This window comes from Sinohyriopsis cumingii, chromosome 1, assembly GCF_028554795.1.
Source record: "Sinohyriopsis cumingii isolate HCF-2022 chromosome 1, ASM2855479v2, whole genome shotgun sequence".
NCBI lineage: Eukaryota > Metazoa > Mollusca > Bivalvia > Unionida > Unionidae > Sinohyriopsis > Sinohyriopsis cumingii.
In genome coordinates this window covers 77,451,923-77,476,315 of record NC_142961.1, presented here as the reverse complement: position 1 = coordinate 77,476,315, position 24,393 = coordinate 77,451,923, and the positions used below count along the sequence as shown (strand labels likewise).

The window sequence follows — 24,393 nt, the reverse complement described above, 5'->3', positions numbered from 1 at the left end:
CTTTCGGTTATTGCACTGGGTGAGGAATAAAAATTATAATTAATGATAAAATTCACAAAGCCTGAAGTTAGGTTTTTTTAGACCCATATTCTAGACACTTTCATTTTTACATATCTTTGTCAATTTCCATTTTTTTCTTTCTTAAAATTATCGACATTACATGCATTTCTAAATATTTTGTATGCCAAAAAGTCGTCATTGTCATCAACTGTGTCCTAGTTCAGTTGATTGTACGGGCGACGACAATCTTTTATCCTTCCAAGTTTCATGTAACTTTCGGGACAGAAATAAATATAACTGTCCAATTTGGATCATCTGCATATCAAATGTTAGAATTAAAAAGCACCCTTTGACTTCGCTCCACCATTATAGATCGAAAAATCGATGAACCTTTGCAGAATCTGTAAATATTTATATAATCAGTTTAAGTAACCACGTCGGAAGAAAACAACGGACGTAAACGATGCCTGGAGGTGTGTCTAATTTACACTTGTTGATTGGGTAATCGAACAGCGTGATTGAAAAGTGGCGATAGGTCGATTTTATATAATGCTTCAAAAGTTATTTTGAACACACAGACACACAAATGCGCGCAAACACACAATGTGGGCGTGGTAACAATCAATCTGCTACCATGACGTTTCTGCTCTCCTAGATAACGTTGCAATTTAGTCAAAATGAGTACGACGATGAGGATGCGCGATACTAGAACAAAGTTTAAAAATTAACGAAGAATGGGTAAGTGAGACCATTACGAAGAGAATTTAAATGAGCGAGTAGCTGGGTAGTAAGACTATGACGCAGACAATTTAAATAAGCTAGTAGCTGTGTAGCAAGGCCATGACGCAGACAGTTTAGATGAGCGAGTAGCCGTGTAGTAAGATAATGACGCAGACACTTTAGATGAGCGAGTAGCTGTGTAGTAAAACCATGACGCTGAGAATTTAAATGAGCGAGTAGCTGTGTAGTAAGGCCATGACGCAGACAGTTTAGATGAGCGAGTAGCCGTGTAGTAAGATAATGACGCAGACACTTTAGATGAGCGAGTAGCTGTGTAGTAAAACCATGACGCTGAGAATTTAAATGAGCGAGTAGCTGTGTAGTAAGACCATGACGTAGACAATTTAAATAAGCGAGTAGATGTGTAGCAAGGCCATGACGTAGTCAGTTTAGATGAGCGAGTAGCTGTGTAGCAAGGCCATGACGCAGTCAGTTTAGATGAGCGAGTAGCTGTGTAGTAAGGCCATGACGCAGACAGTTTAGATGAGCGAGTAGCTGTGTAGTAAGGCCATGACGCAGACAGTTTAGATGAGCGAGTAGCTGTGTAGTAAGACCATGACGCTGAGAATTTAAATGAGCGAGTATCTGTGCAGCAAGGCCATGACGTAGACAATTTAAATAAGCGAGTAGCTGTGTAGCAAGACCATGACGCAGTCAGTTTAGATGAGCGAGTAGCTGTGTAGCAAGGCCATGACGCAGTCAGTTTAGATGAGCGAGTAGCTGGGTAGCAAGGCCATGACGCAGACAGTTTAGATGAGCGAGTAGCTGTGTAGCAAGGCCATGACGCAGACAGTTTAGATGAGCGAGTAGCTGGGTAACAAGGTCATGACGCAGACAGTTTAGATGAGCGAGTAGCTGTGTAGCAAGGCCATGACGCAGTCAGTTTAGATGAGCGAGTAGCTGGGTAACAAGGTCATGACGCAGACAGTTTAGATGAGCGAGTAGCTGTGTAGTAAGGCCATGACGCAGACAGTTTAGATGAGCGAGTAGCTCTGCAGTAAGACCATGACGCTGAGAATTTAAATGAGCGAGTGGCTGTGTAGTAAGACCATGCCGTAGACAATTTAAATAAGCGAGTAGCTGTGTAGCAAGGCCGTGACGCAGTCAGTTTAGATGAGCAAGTAGCTTGGTAGCAAGGCCATGACGCAGACAGTTTAGATGAGCGATTAGCTGGGTAGCAAGGCCATGACGCAGACAGTTTAGATGAGCGATTAGCTGTGTAGTAAGGCCATGACGCGGACAGTTTAGATGAGCGAGTAGCTGTGCAGTAAGACCATGACGCTGAGAATTTAAATGAGCGAGTAGCTGTGTAGTAAGACCATGCCGTAGACAATTTAAATAAGCGAGTATCTGTGTAGCATGGCCACGACGCAGTCAGTTTAGAAGAGCGAGTAGCTGAGTAGCAAGGCCATGACGCAGTCAGTTTAGATGAGCGAGTAGCTGTATAGTAAGGCCATGACGCTGAGAATTTAAATGAGCGAGTATCTTGGTAGTAAGGTCATGACGCAGACAATTTAAATGAGCGAGTACATGTAGTTAGGAAGTAAGGTCATGACGCAGACAGTTTAAATTAGCGAGTAGCTGGGTAGTAAGGTCATGACGCAGACAGTTTAAATGAGCGAGTAGCTGGGTAGTAAGACCATAACGCAGAGAATTTAAATCCGCATTAGGTTGTTTGGAGTAGAGGCGCCATTGTCAATTGAAAAGAAAGAAACAGCTATTTTAGAATCTTGCTTTCTCATTTTTTTCAAAAAGTTTTAATGCTTCAAGCGAAAACTTATTCAGACTAAACATACATCAAAATTATTGCCTAGTCAAAGCAATGTTATACCTCAGAGAGATTTTAAAATATACAATAAAGCATCATGACTTTGTTATCGATTATATCTTACACTGTCTATGTCAGTTCACGAAAAACAAAATACTTTTTCGTAAGGATAATGCTCATTTCATCTTTCGGTGGCAATAAAAACAGGATTTTCAAAACCTCTCCATTACACCTGTACAGTTGAGCGTGTCCAGTTCTTACTAACGAAACACTATTCAGAGACAAAGTGACTCATATATAAAGTGGTACTTAGATTTTTATTTTATTTTTCTTGCTCGTGAAGGTTTCGAGGGAACGGGTGTCTAGTCATGAAAATAAAGAGGAAAATCACTAAATATCACCCTTGTAGTTAGGGCTAGATTTAGACATGGTGAGGCCTTAAGCTACGGACAGCTGTAGAGGCCTTATTTGATGAGTACTAACAGAGAATAAAGCAGTGTAACAACTGAACTTGGCAATTGTTTGGTAATTATTACAATGTAAATTATGTAATTTATATGAAATATATTGCATAGATAATAATAGCGAACATAAAGAATAAATCACGGGTTTAATTACTACTTAAAAATAAATTATAGTGAAAATAACTAACTTTTAAAAAATTCTAAAATTTTGAGAGGCTCTTTTAGACTGTGAGGCCCTAAGCTGATGCTTGTTTTGCTTAAACCTAAATCCAGGCTTGCTTGCAGTCACTATTTAAATCATTAGATCACTGCGCTTTCTTCAATAAAATGATTCAGATTTGTAGTAACTGGAAATACCAAAAATAGTGCCTTCATATAACGACATATATTAAAAAGACGGTCAAACATACAAAGAAAAACCCATTGAATGCAGCAGCCACATATGTTGTGTATTGACAAAGACCCACTCGAATTTCCATGCAGACCATCTGCCTAAAGGTCTTGGAACATCGCTCGGACCATTCAAATTTCCCTGTAGGCAGTCTGCCTAAAGGTCTTGAAACATCGCTCGGCCGGTTCTAACTTCCCCATAGAACATCTTCATTGCTATTTGCAGTAGAACCCATGATAATTAGAGTTGTGCTAAGAGTGGGCTTCTTTTTATTGTAAAGCCGACGATTTTCTGACAATTAATAGAAAATAAACATGGTCTATCTTTGTCTGGCATACCACTATTGTCTCAGAGAATGAAAGGGAACAAAGAAAGTGTGTGCTATTAATTAACTAAGCCAATCTATGAAGCAAAAAAGAGAACCTTTCAGACGGAGTATTCCACTCTTTACAATCCATCGGACAATCACCAGGCTGCCTTTTATTTAATTATTACCATTGGTTACCAAATCAAATGCGATCCAGAACTACGTTTATGGCAGCTTTGCGACGACACAGTTAATGCTTTATGCCTATCTGGCTTGTTCTTCATCCATCCATGAAAACAAAGGGGTTAAATTAAAGCTATAATCACGTTTCTATCTGAATATTTGAAACAATTTTTATTTTTAATTCATATTATCTGTTTATTATTTTATGCTCTTAAGCAAAACATGCTGAAGACAAATAAAACTATTTTTGAATGAAATGATGTCTGAGGCATCAAAATTAAGTATTATTTTCGATATTTCTCTCGGATCCCATTTTCTTGATGTGGTAGTTTATTTCAGTTTGGTTAGGATAGTTTCATATATGAATGCCTCAGAATAAAAATGTTCACATGGTAAAAGAAAACTGTTGTTCTCCTTTCACAACGTTCCACGTGATACCATGCAAATATTCTGTCTTGATGCATAAATATATTCTGTCTGTACAAAGTCGTATTTTCTATTTCCATGTATCCACATCCTTTTGAGAAGAATTCATCGTAGGTCAGACGAAAAATATAAGAAGAAACAGAATAATGGAAAGAACGAAAAAAGTGAGAAGGCAAAAGACATTAACACTTGAAAGAAGCTTGTCAATGAAACGCATTGAGTTTATGGAATGAAACTTGTGTATTGTAACACTGCGATGTGAAAACGCAGAAGACTCCATTGTGATATTGAGGATAATATTCGTTGAGAAAAGGAATTTAAAAGATGATCAGGGTATTCTACATTTTTATTAACTATTAAATATTATCTCAGTTAAATGTTATCTCAGGCCACATACTTAAACTAGCATCTGTTTATATCTATTCCCAATTAAACTCGAGACATAAAGCCGTTGTAACTGACTTACGTATTTTTTAATTATCACCGATCACATTTGGATTGTAAACACTGAAAATATTGTAAATCAGTAGCACATAGACACATACAACAGGTCGGCGATCAGTAAAAGCCAATATACTAATTAAGTCATGGTAGATTATCGATAATTTAAAGGGAAGCTGCGCAACACTAAATTGCCTTGAAGGATAACAGTTCTCCTTACAACTGAAACTAGATAGAGGATTTCTGAACCAGTGCCAAAAAGGCGTACGCCGTGCCTTGTGGTATCTAAGCAATATAAATTCCAACGTAGTCATGGTCTGTTATGCTAGTTATGTTAAGTATGTTCGAGTTAAACGTCCACTCGATTTAATCAAGCCATAGAAGAAGCAAAAGTTCAACCATAAACAGTAATCGAGGAAATTTGCCATCGAGTGGTCAAAGTCATTGCCTCTCGAACTTCAGGTTTGGTTTCCAGTCTTGAGACATGAGATGTAGGATGAAGTTCGCATTCTAAGATTAGTCATAACTTTGCCAAGCGTTTTAGTCCAGACAGTGTCGGCTACGTTGGCACATTTGTTAAAATATATTATATATATATATATATATATATATATATATATATATATATATATATATATATATATATATATATATATATATATATATATATATATATATGTTGAATGTTTGTGCGATCACTTCTCATTCCATGTATCAGTAAAAGATCTTAGCTATAGCCTCGTGGTTTAGAAAGTATTGTCACGATGTTGGCTATAGCCTCCTGGCTTTGAATGTATTTGCCACGATGTTGGCTATAGCCTCCTTGTTCTAAAATTATTGTCATAATGTTGGTTATAGCCTCGTGGCTTAGAAAGTATAGTCGTGATGTTGGTTATAACCCTCCCCCACCCACCCCACCCCCACCCCGTTTTAAAAATATTGTCAGGATGTTTGCTATAGCCTCGTGGCCTAGGAAGTATTATCACGATGATGGCTGTAGCCCGAGGCTTAGAAAGTATTGTCATGATGTTGACTATAGCCTCCTGGCCTTGAAAGTATTGTCAAGATGTTGGCTATAGCCTCTTGACTTAGGAAGTATTGTCACTGTCTGCATATATCGAAGCTAGTGTAAGATGCATTTTGGCACCAATTCACAGTAACAGTCCATACAATGTACATATCAACTTATACGCTTTTCACGCATTACATAAATTCTTGATGTCCTTCATTAGGAGCCATTAACCACTGCAAATTATATGTTATTTTTTTTATAATTCTTGACATATCAGAAATAGAAAGAAACGAGAAGAGAATATTAATTGCAATTAATCTATACAACAATATATATAATTAGAATTATGTGTCGTCCGCCCACATTTTAGTCAGATCTGAACCTAAAATAGTCACATTTAACAAATTCACGTCTGTTCTAATAAATTAAGGGAATCAATTGGTAAAGCGAATGAAGATATGATGATTTTATGCTTAGATCTACTAAATGTATCGATTGTTTTCTGTTTATTGGTTCAGTACATTTTTCTTACCAGAGTTTAACTGACGCTTATTTTAGTGTAAATAGTGTACAACTGTCATACAGAAATAACGCCATCGTTGAAATTATCAGAATATATAATCTTAGCTACCTTTAAGGTTACAAGGAAGTTTTAATGAAAACATGAAACGTGTGCGTTCAAGTGTGTGTTTTTGTGTCTGAATTATTTAGATTTTGATCAATCCGTTAACAATTTTTCAGCCATATCGCTTTGATGTCTGCAGTTGACAGTTTATTTGTGATGTCTAGTACTGGGGCACCATGACGCAGACATGCGGCATCATTTCTCACCCAGTCACATTACCCAGACACCAGTCCGACCAGTCCTAATGCTAACCTCTTATTGATGAGCCTCAAGCGGCAACTGCTAGTACCATTTTTACAAGTCGTTGGTATGATTCGGCCGGGGTTCGAACCCGCGACCTCTCCCATCCGATGCGTAAGCTCTAACGTTCAGGTGGGAAAAGTAACAATAGTTTTGCTTACTTAGCTATTTCTTTTCAGTTACAGCTAAATGCCAAAAGGGAAGTATTCGGTTAACTTCTGTGTTGTACGCATTTACACCTTTAAACTAGTTCTATGTTAAAACTGTCGTGAATGTTACAGTTTAATCGAAAACAATGACCTAGTTTCATTTGCTTGTGTAAGTACACTCGCAATTTATAATTTTATCGCCCACCCCCGTGAGTCAATGTACATCGGAAAAGAGCTAAAACGAATCATTTTCCTATATACATACGCCAAAACGTGAAATAATTGCTTCCCAGTACACTGCATATTGTACTTGCTGTGCTGTGAGCGTGCGTGTGTGCGTACCTGCGTGTGTGCGTACGTGTGTGCGCGTGTGTGTATGTGTATATGTGTTTCGGCAATAAATGTTGCCGTATAATGTAAAGATTGCAGTAAGTTGCAACAACGCATTTCAAGATATAACGTCTACTGTTCACGTGTGTTCATTATGGCAGTAAAATGCATTTAAACGAAACTTCACGGCGGGCATTACCAACATAAATGTAGTGTCTTTGAAGCAAGTCTAATTCGCTAGAGAAACAGTATTGACCCTTCACTGAATCACTGTCCTAAGAACAGTTCTAGAACCTTGCCGTCCACGCTAATAAATATCACGTACGTATCTTTGTCATAAATATTTCCTATTGTATCACCGTGTAATTCTTTTTATCAAACCAGCCTAAGCTAAGTATTTTTTTCTGTATTGAACAGTATAGAAATAATGAACAACAAATATTAAGATAATCAAAAACTAAAACTTACTGGGCATGAAAAGAAAGTGAAATGAATAGTAAAATACAGGAAAAGCAAAATTTTACATACAACACGAAAATATACGGTCGCAAGTTGCTAGAAAAATTCGACATCCGAATTCAAGGATAATAAAGGATATTTCGACTAAAAATAAACATTTATAAAATCTTTATTACCAATAGACAGTGAAACAGAAAGCGAATAATGTACATCAGACCTTTGGACTTAATTACCCTATACCTGAAAAAAGGTTACTATTATACAAAGATCTGTTTGACTTATTTAATAATATCAATATTCGTAATGACTCTTCCAGCATTTAATAGGTAGCTAATGAGGCCTGCATAAGCTTTACCGAGTAAAACATAGTAAACTTATGTTTCCTTCAATATGAATCAAAGATGTTAGAATAGGGTTTAGAAACGGATTAGAACCAAGCAATCAAGTCAGAACACATACTATGCTTGCTTCTAATTACACTGATCGCCGAATAAAACGCCGATAATTCTAGCAGTTGTACTGTGGATATCGACAGCTCCAGACCTATGGCTACCACAATAATTACTCTTTTCGGCCGGGACAGATTTATCAGCTGAACAACGGACCAGTACAACACTTTCTTTTTTAATACCCATGATAATAAAACACGTCGTACCATGACATTTTCATGGAAACAGCCAGACAAATAACGTTAAAGGCGGTACACACTCACATCGATACCCACTCTCATGTTGTTTAACGTTAGAAAATTGAACAATGTCTCTTCCGCGTACCAAAAACATTTTGATACTGATTTTATTAGTTACACAAATCGAGTTTACTTAAATTATCAGCATGTATATAAAAGTGAACAAAACATACCATGAGCAGGGAAGCGAATCTTTCTTCATTTCCGCCCAATTCTCGAAATTATTGTTCAGTGGTGTACTAGTCTCTTGCATTTCGTCTGTGTGGCGTTGCTTCATGAAATCTCCAGACTGAGTTTATTTAAATTGTATTTTCTGCTAATTCCTTCATACAGATGTTCAATATTTTGTCTGCGCGTCTATTTTTCTCAGAAGTTTAGGTCTTAAGTGTATATTACATTTCTGAGTGTACCAATTTGATGTAGCTGTATTATAAAGCACTCAGGTCCAAAATTAAGTATTGCAGGCCTTAGTTTGAACTGATGATGTCTTCTGTCAGGACAACGACACCTAATAATTTATAGGATATACTATTCGAACTTAGTTCAATTTCATTTTTAGGTACACACAACAGCAGACACAATACGTTTACAGTTGTTATGAATTCCTTAGAGCTATTCCGAAGAGAATTTAAAATAAAAAATATAACTTCCAGAGAAACCTTTCCTCACAAACCGCTGAACATCGAACTGAATGCATTTCGAATGACGACGAGGTAAACTAACGCTTCGTTTGGCAACTACGCAGTTTCGGATTTGGTATCATTTGCCATGACGCGGTGCACTTGCATGCATTAATTTGCTTTCAGCGGAAAGTTGGGGCCAATGTTTCGTCATTAGTTGTTTACTGTGTATATCCTGGTAATTGAACGCTGTTTATTAGAACGTTAAGAAGCTAAAGTTATGAAAAATGTACCAATAGGCTGAGCTCAGACTAATGCGTGTTGTCGGATTTGCGGAGCGATGAAATTTCAAGAAATGCTCTACCTATCTGTCTGGCAAGAGACCAACATATTTTTTCTGTTAAATCATTTCAGTGATCATCTAGCGCAAACAGCATTGAGCAGCATCGCTAATTTCCGACATTTGGCCAAAGTATTGTTGTTTACATTCGCAGCGGTTCTTATCTGTGCATTTTTTCTCTCTAAGTATTAGCACATATGAAACCAAGGCAAATATGAGAAATAATTTTTCCGCTAAGGATAAAATGCTTATAATATATTAAAATGTAAATAAATATAAAAGTAGCAAAGATACAAATCCCACAAACACACACCTTTGCAAGACATGCCATTTAAAGAGTTCCGTTGTGTCTTCGTTATTAGTATATTTTTCTCACTTGTGGGACTAATGTCAGAAAATCAAACTTTCTTCCTGTGTGTGTATAAATGTGATTTCAACGTGAATATATATATATATATATATATATATATATATATATATATATATATATATATATATATATATATATATATATATATATATATATATATATATATATATATAACATTTTCTAGTACAGACTGGCGAAAAACTGAACATACATGGTCAAAAAAAAATCCAACGTGCAGAACCAGAATGTAATTAATCTCACCACACGTAAGATCAGTAGCATTCAGTAAGTTGGAGAAACTGACAAGTCACACAAAATGATCAATCTTCACGGAGTTGATTGACTGACAAAGAAGCTGTACAGTGGTCCTGTCGCAGAACATTTCTCTTCCCGTGGCCATGCATTAAGTGATGTAACACTTATTGCTATTGCTCACAACCCCAAATACAGTTAAGAAACCAGGAAAGAAAAGGAATCTTACTGGATACGCCGCCTTAGAACACTGAAACCATGCGGTTTAAACCAAAAAAAAAACAAACTAGAAAACGACAGCCACGCAAAAATAAAACCGTCATCTTTTTGCTGCCAGCACATTTTCATTGAAATAATTCTTTCAATTTTGCTTATTAGTCACCCAATAACCTACACTTACTACTGAAACAGTAGAGTATCCGGGTTATAAATTGTGGTTAAGCACATTTACATAAAAAAAACACAAAACAGATAGCTATATGGTTCAAGGATTTCTAAGTCAATATAAAATATTTGTCAGCATCAGTATCAAGTTGAAAATTACAAAGTTTCAAGCTTTTATTCTTGAAGAAATAGTCATGTGAAATTCTGTAACCTCAACGCTTTTTGTGTATTTTGTTTTTCTTGTCTCTGTTTTGCATTTATATGCGGAAATGACTCATTTAGAGTCGAAAGGGCTTATGCTAGTTAGAAACAAGTTTTGCACTGTTGATTGTCAGTTTATTGCACAAACACAGACACACACACACACAAATATATATATATATATATATATATATATATATATATATATATATATATATATATATATATATATATATATATAATTGGAACTCGGTGCAATGGAAATACTCCTTAGCCCGAAATAATTAACCAAATACTAATAGCAAACGACACTGAATGAAGTGTTAGTGAGTTTTCATGATGCCATGGTTCACTTTTGGTGAATTCAGGTCGGAGCCGCATGAGTGTCTCTGTCGTTCCATAGTCCCTATTAAAATCTAGCGGTGTAAATTGGTGGTGTGACTGCAGTGGCAGTATTTACGGTAGGAGACCGGTAAATTACACGACGGAATCGACAAGAAGGGACTCGGCAGATACCGTTTATGTCGCCATGATGGCAAAAATGATGCAGTTTTACTGGCGAAATGTGCCTGGAAACCATGGATTGACTGGCCTAAGGTGGCTTAGTAAAAATAGTTCCCTGTGTTAGGGGATTGTTGTATAGTTTCTAGGGCGTGAACTGCTGACGGTACGGAAACCCGATGACGAGAAATGATGCAGATGTGCGTTGACATAGAACTGGAAAGTTGTGAAATCTGTGCTCTTGCATTGATAAGAGTAAATTTAAGTATAGAATGGACACGTCAGGCTTTCTAATTTGCAACTGATGTTGTACAGAAGTATTTAGAAATTCCGGTTAAATTTATGATTTCTAGCGGAATCGCGCCAGGGTTTGACACCACTCGGTCAAGCAAATACCCCTGGTTTTTAACTATATTATTCGATACTGGTCATCTGTATTGTGGTTGTTTGATTAAATGTCATCTATATCATTGGTCATTCGATACAGGTCATCTCTATCATGGTCATTCGATGCATGTCATGACCATTCGATCCATTCGATACAGGTGATCTGTATCAGTTATTCGATACAGTCATCTATATCATGGTTATTTGATACCGGTCATCTATATCAGTTATTCGATACAGACATCTATATCATGGTTATTCGATACAGGTCATCTATATCAGTTATTTGATACAGGTCATCTATATCATAATCATTCGATACAGGTCCTCTATATCAGTTATTCGATAATGGTTACCTGTATCGTAGTTATTTGATTAAATGTCATCTATATAATGGTCATTCGATACAGGTCATCTATATCATGATCATTCGATACAGGTCATCCATATCAAAGTTATTCGATACTGGCCATCCATATCATAGTCATTCGATACTGGCCATCTATATCATAGTTATCCGATACTGGCCATCTATATCATAGTCATTCGATACTGGCCATCTATATCATAGTCATTCGATACTGGCCATCTATATCATAGTTATCCGATACTGGCCATCCATATCATAGTCATTCGATACTGGCCATCTATATCATAGTTATCCGATACTGGTCATCTGTATCATATTTATTTGATTAATTATAACTGAATGCTTTTAAATGTTTTCAAAAAAATGATTTACAAAATTTACTTTCTCGCATGAATTCGTTCAATATATAAATGAAACCTTTTCAATGAAAATAGAAGGTTCTAAACTGATGCGTGTTTGGTGTACTTGTTGGCAACTCCCTGTCGGCCTATTTTATCAAGTTAACTAATGGCCGTATATGTAGCCATTGTATCAAGATTCAGCAAGTATCTTTATTACTTCTGACCAATACTGTGTAATGTCCATTCTTGGTCAGGTCACTGATACATTTCATGTGGTTGGGGACATGCTTCAATTTTCCTTGGAACTCTCAGAAAAATAGATGGTCTTTTGTTTAATTGGATATATGGGTCTCAATGCAGTGTATGTTACTGCGAAGCTGACGACACTTCAGGTATTATGAACAGGTTGTAGTGCAGTTAGTTAGCGAGATAGCCAGATTCCTCTTTTAGGCTCCATCTATTTAGACTCAGCTTAATGTATCTTCAGGTAAATAGGTATGTTCTGAAACTACTTTCTCAACAGTGGGATGTTGTTTTCTTGACAAAGCATTAGTCATATTAGGTGCGAAGATGAAATTTAAGATAACGATACATTTTTATTTATGTTTATCTATTTTCAGTTGTCATTCAAGAAAAGAGTCGTTTAACATTGCACTAGAAATATTAACTTGCAAACAAAAACGCTAACTATGTTTAGAAAAGCGCATAAATATTATATTGAAAATATTGCTTATTTTGTTCTCTCTGAAGTTTTCTGGTACTGTATTATTCGATAATCCAAAATGAAGTAAATGCCATACATTAAGATGATGAACACACAACAATACATCCTTATTCCATATGCATCTAACGCCTTTTTTTTCCAAATATAGAAACATCTTTCCGGATTATATCTTTACGGAAATCGGTTCCCATGAATATAACCTAATATCCTACTTTTGCACCTGTATAATTAAACCCTTATACCAAGTCATTAGAACAAGCATTTTGATTGTTTCAAATAGTATCATGTGACGTACAAACCTAGAAGTTAATAATTCATAACACCATAAAGGAACTACTTATTTATTCATGCACCCATTTGTGTGATTTGAAAATATTTCTGAATAATTTTAAAAATATAGTTCCATAATTCATTGTTTGCATAACCACGCCATCCATGCAACGGGAGATAAATGTTCGATTGTACAAAAACATCAGTTCGATTTTATTTTTTTTTACCATGACCGTTCATTCAGTGGGAAATTAATTCTTGATTGTATAACCTTAGCCATTCATGCATTGCGAGACCAATTTTTAATCGTATAACCAGGGTCGTTCATGCAGTACGAGGACAAATTTTAATGGTATAACCACGGCCGTTCATGCAATTGGGGATCACTTTTCAGTCGTTTAATCATGACCGTTCATGCAGCGGGAGATGAATTTTCAGTCGTATAACAACGGCCGTCAATGTAGAGGAGACCAATTTTCCATTGTACAACCACGGCCGTCCATTCGTCTGTATAACCACGGTCCTCCATGGAGTGATAGACAAATTATCGATCTGCCGTACATGCAGTGCAAGATCTATTTTCGATTGTATAACCACTGCAGTTGGGTATCAATTTTCAGTATTATAACCATGGCCGTTCATGCAATGGGAGATGAACTTTCAGTCGTATAACCATGCATTTAGAAATCAATTCTCGAATGTCTAACATTGGCCGTGCATGTAGTGCGAGACTAATTTTCGATTGTATGACCAAAGCTGTTTATGCAGTTGGAGATCAATTTTAAATCGTATAACCACACCTATTCATGCAGCGGGAGATGACTTCTCAGTCGTGTATGTATGTATGTATGTATGTATGTATGTATGTAAGCATGCATGCGTGTGGTTTAAATGTACGTCAACACGATACTGGCAATGTGGTGCCAATTTAAATTTAAGTTGTAAAATAGTGAATTTAAATTATTGCCCCCCACCCCCCAAAAATATCAGGAAGATAAACCCTATCAAATACACTTAAGCATGTAGTACTACAACATAAAAAAATTAACGGTAATAACGCAACAGTCTGCAAAAGGTGATAAAATAACAGATAAAGGTAACAACTATTGAAACCATAAAATATGGGATTAACACACACACACACACACACACTATTCCCTTCAAAAGTCCAACATTTTCTTTCATAGAATATAATCACACAACTTTGTTTTCACATAGAAGCAACAACAACAAAAAATGTGAAACAGCATGGAAGTCGATATATTGTAAAATAATGCGCTATATTGTCAGTGGACACTGGCAAGTACGCACTCTGGTCGACTTTACCCTCAGACAGAAGGGATTATGAGTCGGGTCTGTGTGTCCTATACAAAACAATACCTCGTCTATACCCTGTGTTCTACATGAAGGATGCCACTCTCCAAATATGGGTTTCATATTTCAAGACTCGCCAATGGAGTTTGCATTCCAAACATTTTAGCAAGTATACAGGTCATGCTCATTTATATATCTTAAGTCAGTATACGGAATCTTCCATTCAAAAACGGGTTAATTCGCGACAGTCGTGACTGCTTGATCTGCCCGTGCATTACTATAGTATCAACGTGTCTAGGCAGTCAGCAATACACGATATTAGTTCCATCAAATCAAGTTTCTACATGATTTGGGATTCTGACAGGTGTCAAAATTTGGTTTTGCAACAATTTTCTTGTGGAAACAGAATCCAAAAAGATGATAAAATACTATTTTTTAGAAGGTTCAGTGCAGTTCAGAGATTGAGCATGGCTGTAATTTCTAGGGGGAAAATTGAAGCGTTAGGTGCAGATGGAATAAGGACATGTTGTTTGTGTTCAGCAAGTAACCAGCTCGAAATGGTGTCATGATGTGTCGCAAAGGTAGCACCATTACCTCTATCTTTCGAGTGACTCTGATTTCATTGAATTTACTCTCAAAACCATGAGGATCGGTTGATGGTGTTTTGAAATGGCAAAGATAACAAATAAAGGGGTATGGGTAAGGTGGTGATTTGGAAACATATAATTTTGGAGTATTGGCAAGACTGAAATTTGTTGTTTATAGACGATGGCGAATTCGTATGCCAAAATGTGGGATGAAATCGGTTTCTAGACCTAACAACGCTATTATATGCAGGATTCCATTTTTGCTTTGCTTGTATACAGAATAACCAATTTGTTAAGTCTGAGATCAAGTCTAAATCTAATTCTCTGATTGTTTATCGCATTAAACTTGTGTATTGGTAAGATTTCCAAGCGAGCCCGTGCACAATCGAGCTATGATCTAGTTTGGATCGTACTTATGTCCAGTGTAACCGGTATTATGCCTCATGATATGCTCCACACTTTCAGTTTACCACAATTCTTATGCTTTTTACACTGTTGTCTGAAGTTTCTAATACATATTTGCGGAAGGAAAGATAGTTTACAGAATGAAAAAACAATCCCCAAAACTTTGGTCTCCTTCACAGTAGTGATACGAGAGCCGCCCAGGTAATGTTTTGAGACATCACGAATTCTGTTTCATTAACAGAAGTGCATGCAAGCAGTTTTAGACAAAAGGTATAACCCATTTTATTTTTTACCCCCATTTCTGATCTCTGTTTAAGCAGGTCTGCCGTTGATATTCAATAGTATAGATAATCTGGATATTGAGCAGATGCAAAGATTGTGATGTGATAAGAAGTTGGTCCCTGAATTAAGGCATATCACCATGTTGTCAGTTTTATGTTGAAAAGGCTGACTATGCTGTCCTAAGTACGCTCATATCATGAGGAAAGCTTTCAGAAAGAATGGTACATACCTTAACTCTAACATTTCTATCTTTGAAACAAGTGTATCTTGAGATCAGAAGGCGGTTCCTAGTCGTTGTTGTTTGTCTTTAGAGTTCGAAGATGACCGCGACATCACAAACTAGTTTGGTGTTTGCCTTCCAACGAGTGGCTGGCAGGGTCAATTCGTGTTCTTAATCTTGGCATTGATTGTTTTACAACCAATCATCAATTGGGTCGTGGTAACCATGCAACATTCTGTTTACGCACTCGAAAAGGAGTGCATCTCAACGAATACATGAGCAGATGGGACAAGTTTGCTGAAACTCACTTACCACCCACTGAGGCATTCCATTCGTCGTTGTCTCGCGAATACATTGCAAATCAAGTCGTATATATAACTGGGTTCCTATGTGCGTGAAGTTCTATGTTCCATATCGAGCAAAGGTTCCAGTGATTGCGGCTCTACCATTACGTGTTTGAACATGCGTTGAATTTGCAGTACGTGTTTTCATACGATATGACACACACTATGAAGTCAAGATCGTCTTATACAATAGTTGCTACATAAGATGGCATCACGATCATTGAAATTTACTGTCACTGATTTCTCTGCGCAGTCAAATCCCAGACCAACCAAGCAAGGTGACATGTTTCCAAACTCAGTTCGCACACTAAACATTGGCACGGCTGGATCAAGGAAACCTCAACTGCTTTTAAATCTGATCATGAGGTAGTTAATGTGGGATCATTTGTATGTGACTGCGCCGTCGGCAGACGATCAATCGTGTTACGCTGTTCTCAAGGAATTAACGGATTCGCGTCATCGTCATCGTCCACCATTGATTTCTCATCCACATTCGACGAAGCTCTTACCATTGAAGACCTTGCTTTAAATGCAAATAATCTTGGCGTGTTCGATGATGTAATGCTTAAAGATCCCGTGTAAATATTTTCCTGAGTTTGACACAAGAACACATACGTGATCTTAGTGACTCAACGATATCTAAATGTAATGACAATTGTACGTGGACGTGTGACACAAGTGTGTGTTGTCAACTTGAAATAAAACCTGATTACATGACATATTAAGGAAATGGCCTTTGTCATGGTTTTCAGGGATTGTTTACGGGCGCACCAAAGTTGTTCGTGGCCCTTATCTTGCGTTGTGCACCAGTATTTAAACAATATGAATGCAGTCGTCGTCGGAAACGTTGCTGCTGATCGGTTGAAAAATCTAGGATTGCATAAGTTCAGTCGATTCGAGATCGACTACGATGATTAGTGATTCCAACACCACTAAAGGCAGTTCCGTTTATACTTCAATGGATCTAGGATTGCATAAGTTCAGTCGATTCGAGATCGACTGCGATGATTAGTGATTCTAAGACCACTAAAGGCAGTTCCATTTATACTTCAATGGAAGCATCAATGCCATCGCCTGTTAGTAAAGTCATTAATGAAGTTGCTCAACAACGTATAGCTGATTCAGGTATTGTAAATTTCATGATGTATGCTGATTATGATTATCTCGTAAAAAGTATTAGACAAAATTAATAAATGTATGAGCAAAAGCAATGGCAAAAGTCTAAGATATACCCTGCGATGGCAGGTGGTCGCACCAAAGATTTTCAGTATTATTGACCTCAGGCCATTGAAAATAGAAGTACAACTGCAAGACACGTCTCGGTGGCTTCTTCCATGACCGTCTTGGAAACTGAAGAAACACTGATACAGGACGATGACAACGATTATGGTGCTGATGCCAAGGTTAGATTTATTAACAATGATAGCATGGCACACGTTGTTCATCGATGGAAAGGGAATCGAATCAATTCTTGACATTGAATCGACGGTTATAGATTGCGGTGTCGCACTGAGACTTTCTCCAACAAAATTAATTGGAATAATCTCCGTGTGGTTGACCCAAACGCAACTTAATCAGCTTAATGAGGTCCAAAAAATTACACCTTTATGACATTAAGCCTATTATGCTCAGAGGTGGCACAAATGCAAACTACCGGTAGAATATTTTCATTCCTCGTAGCCATTTCAGCAATGTTATTGGCAGCGGATCCTGCGGTTGCAAGAGCGGCTGCGTTAGGGGCTATAGGAACTGCATCCAGAATGGTTCTGAAAAGGCAGTAGGTGGAAAAATCTACGATTTATCGTCACTTAAACGAATAAAAAAGGGAAAGGTTTTCAGCTATACACCTGGCATGAAGACCAGACTTGGAGTCAAGGACTTCGTGTCTTTATATGGGTTTAAGTGAGAGCCATGTTTTCCCGCATAAAGGAAACTGTCATCAGTAACCAGGATTCGACAATATGAACTGGAGCTTGTTGGGTTGTTATTTTATTTTGACTCTTACGGGGTTGGACTACCAGTTGAAGTTTTTGATTATTTAATCCTAGAAGGCTGACGAGAATAGCTGCATACTGCCGTTGCAATCTGTGCTGGGTGACCACATATGCGGAGATATTGTTGTTAAAGCACTGCATGAACTTGAGCGTTCACGAACCCAGCAAATGATTATTGATATTCATTATTACTTAGAAAGTACGCTCATAGTAAACGAAATGCTTAGTGGACATTTAGACATAAGAACACTCAACGACAACAAACCTAATGCGGATCTGACCAGCTTCGCCATCAAAGCTGAGTTGACTGAGTTTACTAACCGTGTTACTACTGACGTACACAAGGGCGAGCTTGTGATTTTCAAAGATAAAACTTAAAACTATAACTTAGGCATTCAAAATGTTGTTTGTAGCTGCGTCGCGAGAAGACTTGGTTCTGAGGAATCAGAGACTTTGGAGAGTAAGTTATGTTTATAAAGAATTACATTGCTGTAACCCAGGCTGCGGTGAAATAATACATAGGTGCAAAGACTGCAGAACTGCCACACCACCACGCGTACTAACTTTACGGGGAGCAATCTATAAATATTAATCAGTGAAATACGGTAACAAACTGATATATTAGCAACGTCTTATATATTATTGATATATATTATCGCCTTGTTTCACTATAGTCGGGGATGGTTTTGGTAAACTTAACCTCATATTTTAAAGACTCTTGAGTCTGGATCGGATTTATTCATATTAACTTGATTGGGAGACTTGCAGGCTTTATAATAATAATAATAATAATAATAATAATAGTAATAAATGATTACCGGTATACTTCTTCACTACTATCAATAATGAGTGACTTAAAAATAGCTGGTGTTCCAGTACTTTTAGCGTATGTAAAAGCATTACCATTAGTCGCAGGAGACGATATTCAGTTATAAGGAATCCACACATATCCGGATACATTCTTAACTATATTTGGTTTTGGTGTTTAAGATTAGATTTATCCTTACATATAAGCGATTGATTCTGATTGCGGTTATACGGTTGCGGAATTGGATTGTCAAACCTGTGATTCAACCAGCGATGGTGATTTTCTTCCACTTGTGGACGAATAAATGCGTCATAGTGGTTTCAGAATCTTGTTACGGGTCAAATGGAAATCGACAGTTTGGACCACCCTTATGTTTCAATGTCACCTCGAAGCCATCTTGAACTCATTGCACTAGCACGTGAAAACGCCCGGTCACAGAATGCACAGCCAAGTATGAACACACGCAGAGATTATTTCTACAAGGATGAAATAGAATTCACCGACAAATCCACCCTAGTTGCATTCAAGAGAAAAATATCCACTGATATGTAAAAGGACGCACTTGTCCATGTTACGGTTTTTGGGCGGAGACGAGAACAATCGTTTCAAACATTATTCAATGGCGTAATCAGTATGGTTTTACATGAAAGTAATGTCAGGCCCCAAAAGCACACAATCGCCAGAGACTTCAATATTCCCCAAGTATATATTTTCGGATTTTATGACACTTGTACCCGTAAAAAAAAGGGTACTTGAAGGAAGTGCGTGTTTCATCTGAAGAAAGCACGATTTTCGAGTAGTTATACTACTCATTTTGAGATACCCTCTAACTTACCGAACTGAATACTAAATGAAGCAGAACAACAGTTGCAAGTTAAAATAACCACGAGAAACACTCTCCTCGTGAAATACAAACGCGTGTATGTGGTTGAAGCTATTATCAGAATTGCCGCCTCAGCTGCCGTTGGTCTTGGATGCGGCGAGAATCGCAACAATAGCAGAAGTTACAGGCATACCAATCTGAATTTGTGCAGGACCCACATCAATAGTAACTGGTATGACTGACTGCACTGGTTAAATAATCTCTTTATGGCTGCATTCGCTAAAACGTGTATATTTAGAACTTCTTGCTGTGGTACAAAGCAGTCACTGTATAATTAATAAACTCTACTCGATACCTACCAAGGATAAAATAATTAGCATGAATTCGAGACTTTTTGGTGGATATAGAAAACCACCGACGACTTCTTGCACATATATAAAAACAGGTAATTGATTTACAGGCAGTGAAAACTGAGTAAATGTTTGCCAGTGTAATGAGAACTCGCATGGTTTCAGGATTCGAAACCATAACTGTCACTTTTATGGTTTCGTGATCGAGTGATTGACAGTGATAGTATGATAATAGCCGTCTGTTTGGTCACTGATCTAGGTTACGGTCTTCTAACACTTCTAACACATGTGGCTATCTTCTGGCATGGTCGCCTCATAGTAACTCTGTTTTTAGGGCTTGTATGCGTGCGCGGGCGATGTGAATAAAAAGTCATGTGGGGATAGAAGGCTTTGACCTAGATCAAACCTGCTAGTATCACACTACTGATATACAAAGGCTTGCCGAGCCAAGACTCGAACCCACGCAGAGATAACAAGACAGCGATCTGTACGGGCGAGCGCTTAGACATTTCGGTCACCCGGGAAACCCTTTGCAGTGAAATCATTATGCTCATGGAGTATACCAACCAAGTACTTTTATTGTTTAACAGTTTCTAGAATTAAAATATCTCAGAATTTTTATTCCGTACCGCTTTTCTCGGTTCAATTTATTTTGAAGTGCACACACTTTGATTTGTTTATATTAATGAGTACTCTCTTCCGTTTATACCACTCTGCAAGGTATCTAGCAGCAAATGAAGTTTTACGTTCGCATTTATCACGATATCTTTCCTTTGGTGTTAAAACTAATTATTTATTTATTCATTTATTTATTTGTTTTCAGTTGACCTTGGTTTTCGTGATTGCAGTTTTGCATTTGGTAATGTAATTTCTTTTCTAGATAATTTAAATAAGTTTTTGAACAATTACGCCCTGGCATGTTTCTGGTCTATTCACCGGAGAAATAATTACATGCTTCCCACATCACTGAAAATGAGAAGGGACAGTAAAGGCATGCATTGAAACAAATACGGTACAATTTAATGTATATTATTTTCCATTTCCATGCGAGTAACATAGGATCAGCGTCTTACAAAATTGGCGCCCAGCCCCTACCCTCTCCCCCCAAAAAAGTAAGTATGATTCCTTTGTATCTGAAAATTACTAAAATCATTTAAATTATGTACTTTCTCTCTGAGAATATGAACTAATCCCCAAATGATCCGCGATAATTAATTATTTTGGCCAAAATTACCCATATTACGGTATGGATGTCAAAATGTAATCAATTTTACTGGCAAACCCTGAGGCGTTCATTGATTTCTAAATCAACGCCTAAACTCCCTGAGGTGTTCAATGATTTCTAAATGAACGGCCCAGACACTCTGAGGTGTTCATTGTTGTCTAAATCAATGGCCTAAACTCTCTGAGGTGTTCATTGTTGTCTAAATCAACGCTTAATCTCCCTGAGGTGTTCACTGTTTTCTAAATCAACGGCCCAAACTTCATGAGGTGTTCATTGTTTTCTGAATCAGTGGCCTAAATTCCCTGAGGTGTTTACTGTTTTCTAAATCAACGACCCAGACTTCTTGAGGTGTTCATTGTTTTCTAAATCAACGGCCTAAACTGTCTGAGGTGTTTATTGTTTTCTAAATCAACGGCCCAAACTGTCTGAACTGTTTATTGTTTTCTAAATCAACGCCTAAAGTCCCCGAGGTGCTCATTGTTTTCTAAATCAACGCCTAAACTCCCTGAGGTGTTAATTGTTTTCTAAATCAACGGCCTAAACTGTCCTTGAGGTATTAATTGTTTTCTAAATCAACGGCCCTAACTACCTGAGGTGTTGTATTCTAAATCAACGCCTAAACTCACGGAGGTGTTCATTGTTTTCTAAATCAACGGCCCAAACTGTCCTTGAGGTGTTAATTGTTTTCTAAATCAACGCCTAAATTCCCTGAGGCGTTCATTGTTTTCTAAATCAACGGCATAAACTCTCTGAGGTGTTCATTGTTTTCTAAATCAACGACCCAAACTTCTTGAGATGTTCATTGTGTTCTAAATCAACGCATAAAGTCCCTGAGGTGTTTATTGTTTTCTAAATCAACGCCCAAACTCCCTGAGGTGTTCATTGTTTTCTAAATCAACACCTAAACTCCCTGAGGTGATCAGTGTTTTCTAAATCAACGGCCCAAACTCCCTGAGGTGTTAAATTTTTTTCTAAATGAATGGCCCCAACTGTCTCTCTTACACAAGAGTAAGAGCATTGTCTTGATATGAACAAAGCACATAAATTGATCACAGGCCCTTTCCGTTGCTTAAATACACAGGACCCATCATGAACTAAATCGATCACAAGCCCTTTCCGGTGCTTAAATGCACAGGACCCATCATGAACTAAATCGATCACAAGCCCTTTATGTGGCTTACGTACACATGACCCATGGGGAACTAAAACGAACACAAGCCCTTTCTGTGGCTTACGTACACATTACCCATGGGGAACTAAATCGAACACAAGCCCTTTCTGTGGCTTACGTACACATGACCCATGGGGAACTAAATCGAACACAAGCCCTTTCTGTGGCTTACGTACACATGACCCATTAGGAACTAAATCGAACACAAGCCCTTTATGTGGCTTACGTACACATGACCCATTGAGAACTAAATCGAACACAAGCCCTGTATGTAGCTTACGTACACATGACCCATGGGGAACTAAATCGAACACAAGCCCTTTATGTGGCTTCGGTACACATGACCCATGGGGAATTAAATCGAACACAAGCCCTGTATGTGGCTTACGTACACATGACCCATCATAAACATAGGAAGATTAGTATCTTGCCACAATCGATTTTGCAGTTGTGAGGGAAGAGTCCTTGTTTTTATCTTATAAGTTTCTCACATTTAGATTTGATAAATTTATAGATTTTTAATATTAGTCAGTGAATAGCAAATTACTTGGTGATGATTATATATTTTTTGGAGAAAATAGAGGTTTCGATTTTTATTTGATAAATATTGACTTTTTACATTATTAGACCGCTACAGTGGCCTAGTAGTTAGAACGCCCGTCTCGGAAGCGGGAGGTTGTGGGTTCGATCCCCGGCCGAGTCATACCAAAGACTTACAAAAATGGTACTAACAGCTCCCTAGCTTGGCGCTGAGCATTAAGAGGTTAGTGTTAGGACTGGTCAGCCTGGTGTCAGGATAATGTGACTGGGTGGGACATCATGCTACGTGTCTGCGGCATGATGTCCCAGTGCTAGACATCACTATAAACTGCCACACTGGCAGACATCGTAGCGATATGACTGAAATATTGTTTAAGCTACATTAAAAATCCAATTTTTTTTTCTTCTATTTGTTGATCCAGAAAAACATAATTTACACCTATGCCGTGTGGACTCGAATCCAAGACTGCCTGCTAAAGAGCTGGTCTGTCTCGTTCAAACCCTCTACTCCACTCTGATATCAGTGACTGCAGCTAAGGGGCAATATGCATGTACTGTTTAAGGACATGAAGACTACGCCAAGTAAATTAACCTTATGTATATTACAATTTTTATGTGATTTCGGATCTTATCAAGGCAAAGGAAACAAGAATCGAAACAATAATAAAACGTATACAGGTAATCAATAAAACAATAAAATACAAATTAAATATAAACAGAAGGGGAAGACACTGTCATAAAGTGTAGTTATAAAATGCATTGCAATACATACTTATTGAAATATTTAATAGTGATTCATCTTCAACATCAAATTGCTGCCATGGAAATACGAATGAGCTTTCTTGGAACTTTACCTTTACGTTGCACCATATAGCCACAATTGTGCTAAAGTGCCGTAAAATGTCACCACATACATACATACATACATACATACATACATGAATGCATGCAAGCACGCACGCACACACGCATGCACGCACCCCCCACATACATACATACATACATGAATGCATGCACGCACGCATGCACACACACACACACACATGCACGCACCCCCCACATACATACATACATACATACGAGCTTAACGTGCAGTTTTCTTAAATTACGAACGTTACTTAATTTGAGGTAATATCGTAATATATGTGTATATTTTCTAGAGAACAAATTACATAAAAAAACCTTGGAGCATGGATATATACTACGTTTAAAGAGATGAAATGCACGTGCAAATGCAGTATCTATATACACGTGCCAAACGAAATTCTGTAGTAATAAACAAATACCACAATTACTCTGACAGGCTG

At 37.5% G+C, this 24,393-nt stretch overlaps 1 protein-coding gene across 3 annotated transcripts in view; it reads right to left on the bottom strand.

Annotated features, from left to right (window-relative positions):
• LOC149807166 (uncharacterized) overlaps positions 1 to 24,393 on the bottom strand; it is a 268,034-nt gene that overhangs the window by 77,658 nt on the left and 165,983 nt on the right. The window contains exon 1 of one of the 3 annotated variants that reach the window (XM_089962983.1): positions 8,437 to 9,063. The exons of the other annotated variants lie outside the window; for them this stretch is intronic. Coding sequence (XP_089819109.1) covers positions 8,437 to 8,540 — 104 coding nt within the window. The 5' untranslated portion in view covers positions 8,541 to 9,063. Of the gene's footprint in view, positions 1 to 8,436; positions 9,064 to 24,393 lie in introns of those variants that run through there. 3 annotated transcript variants of the gene reach the window in all.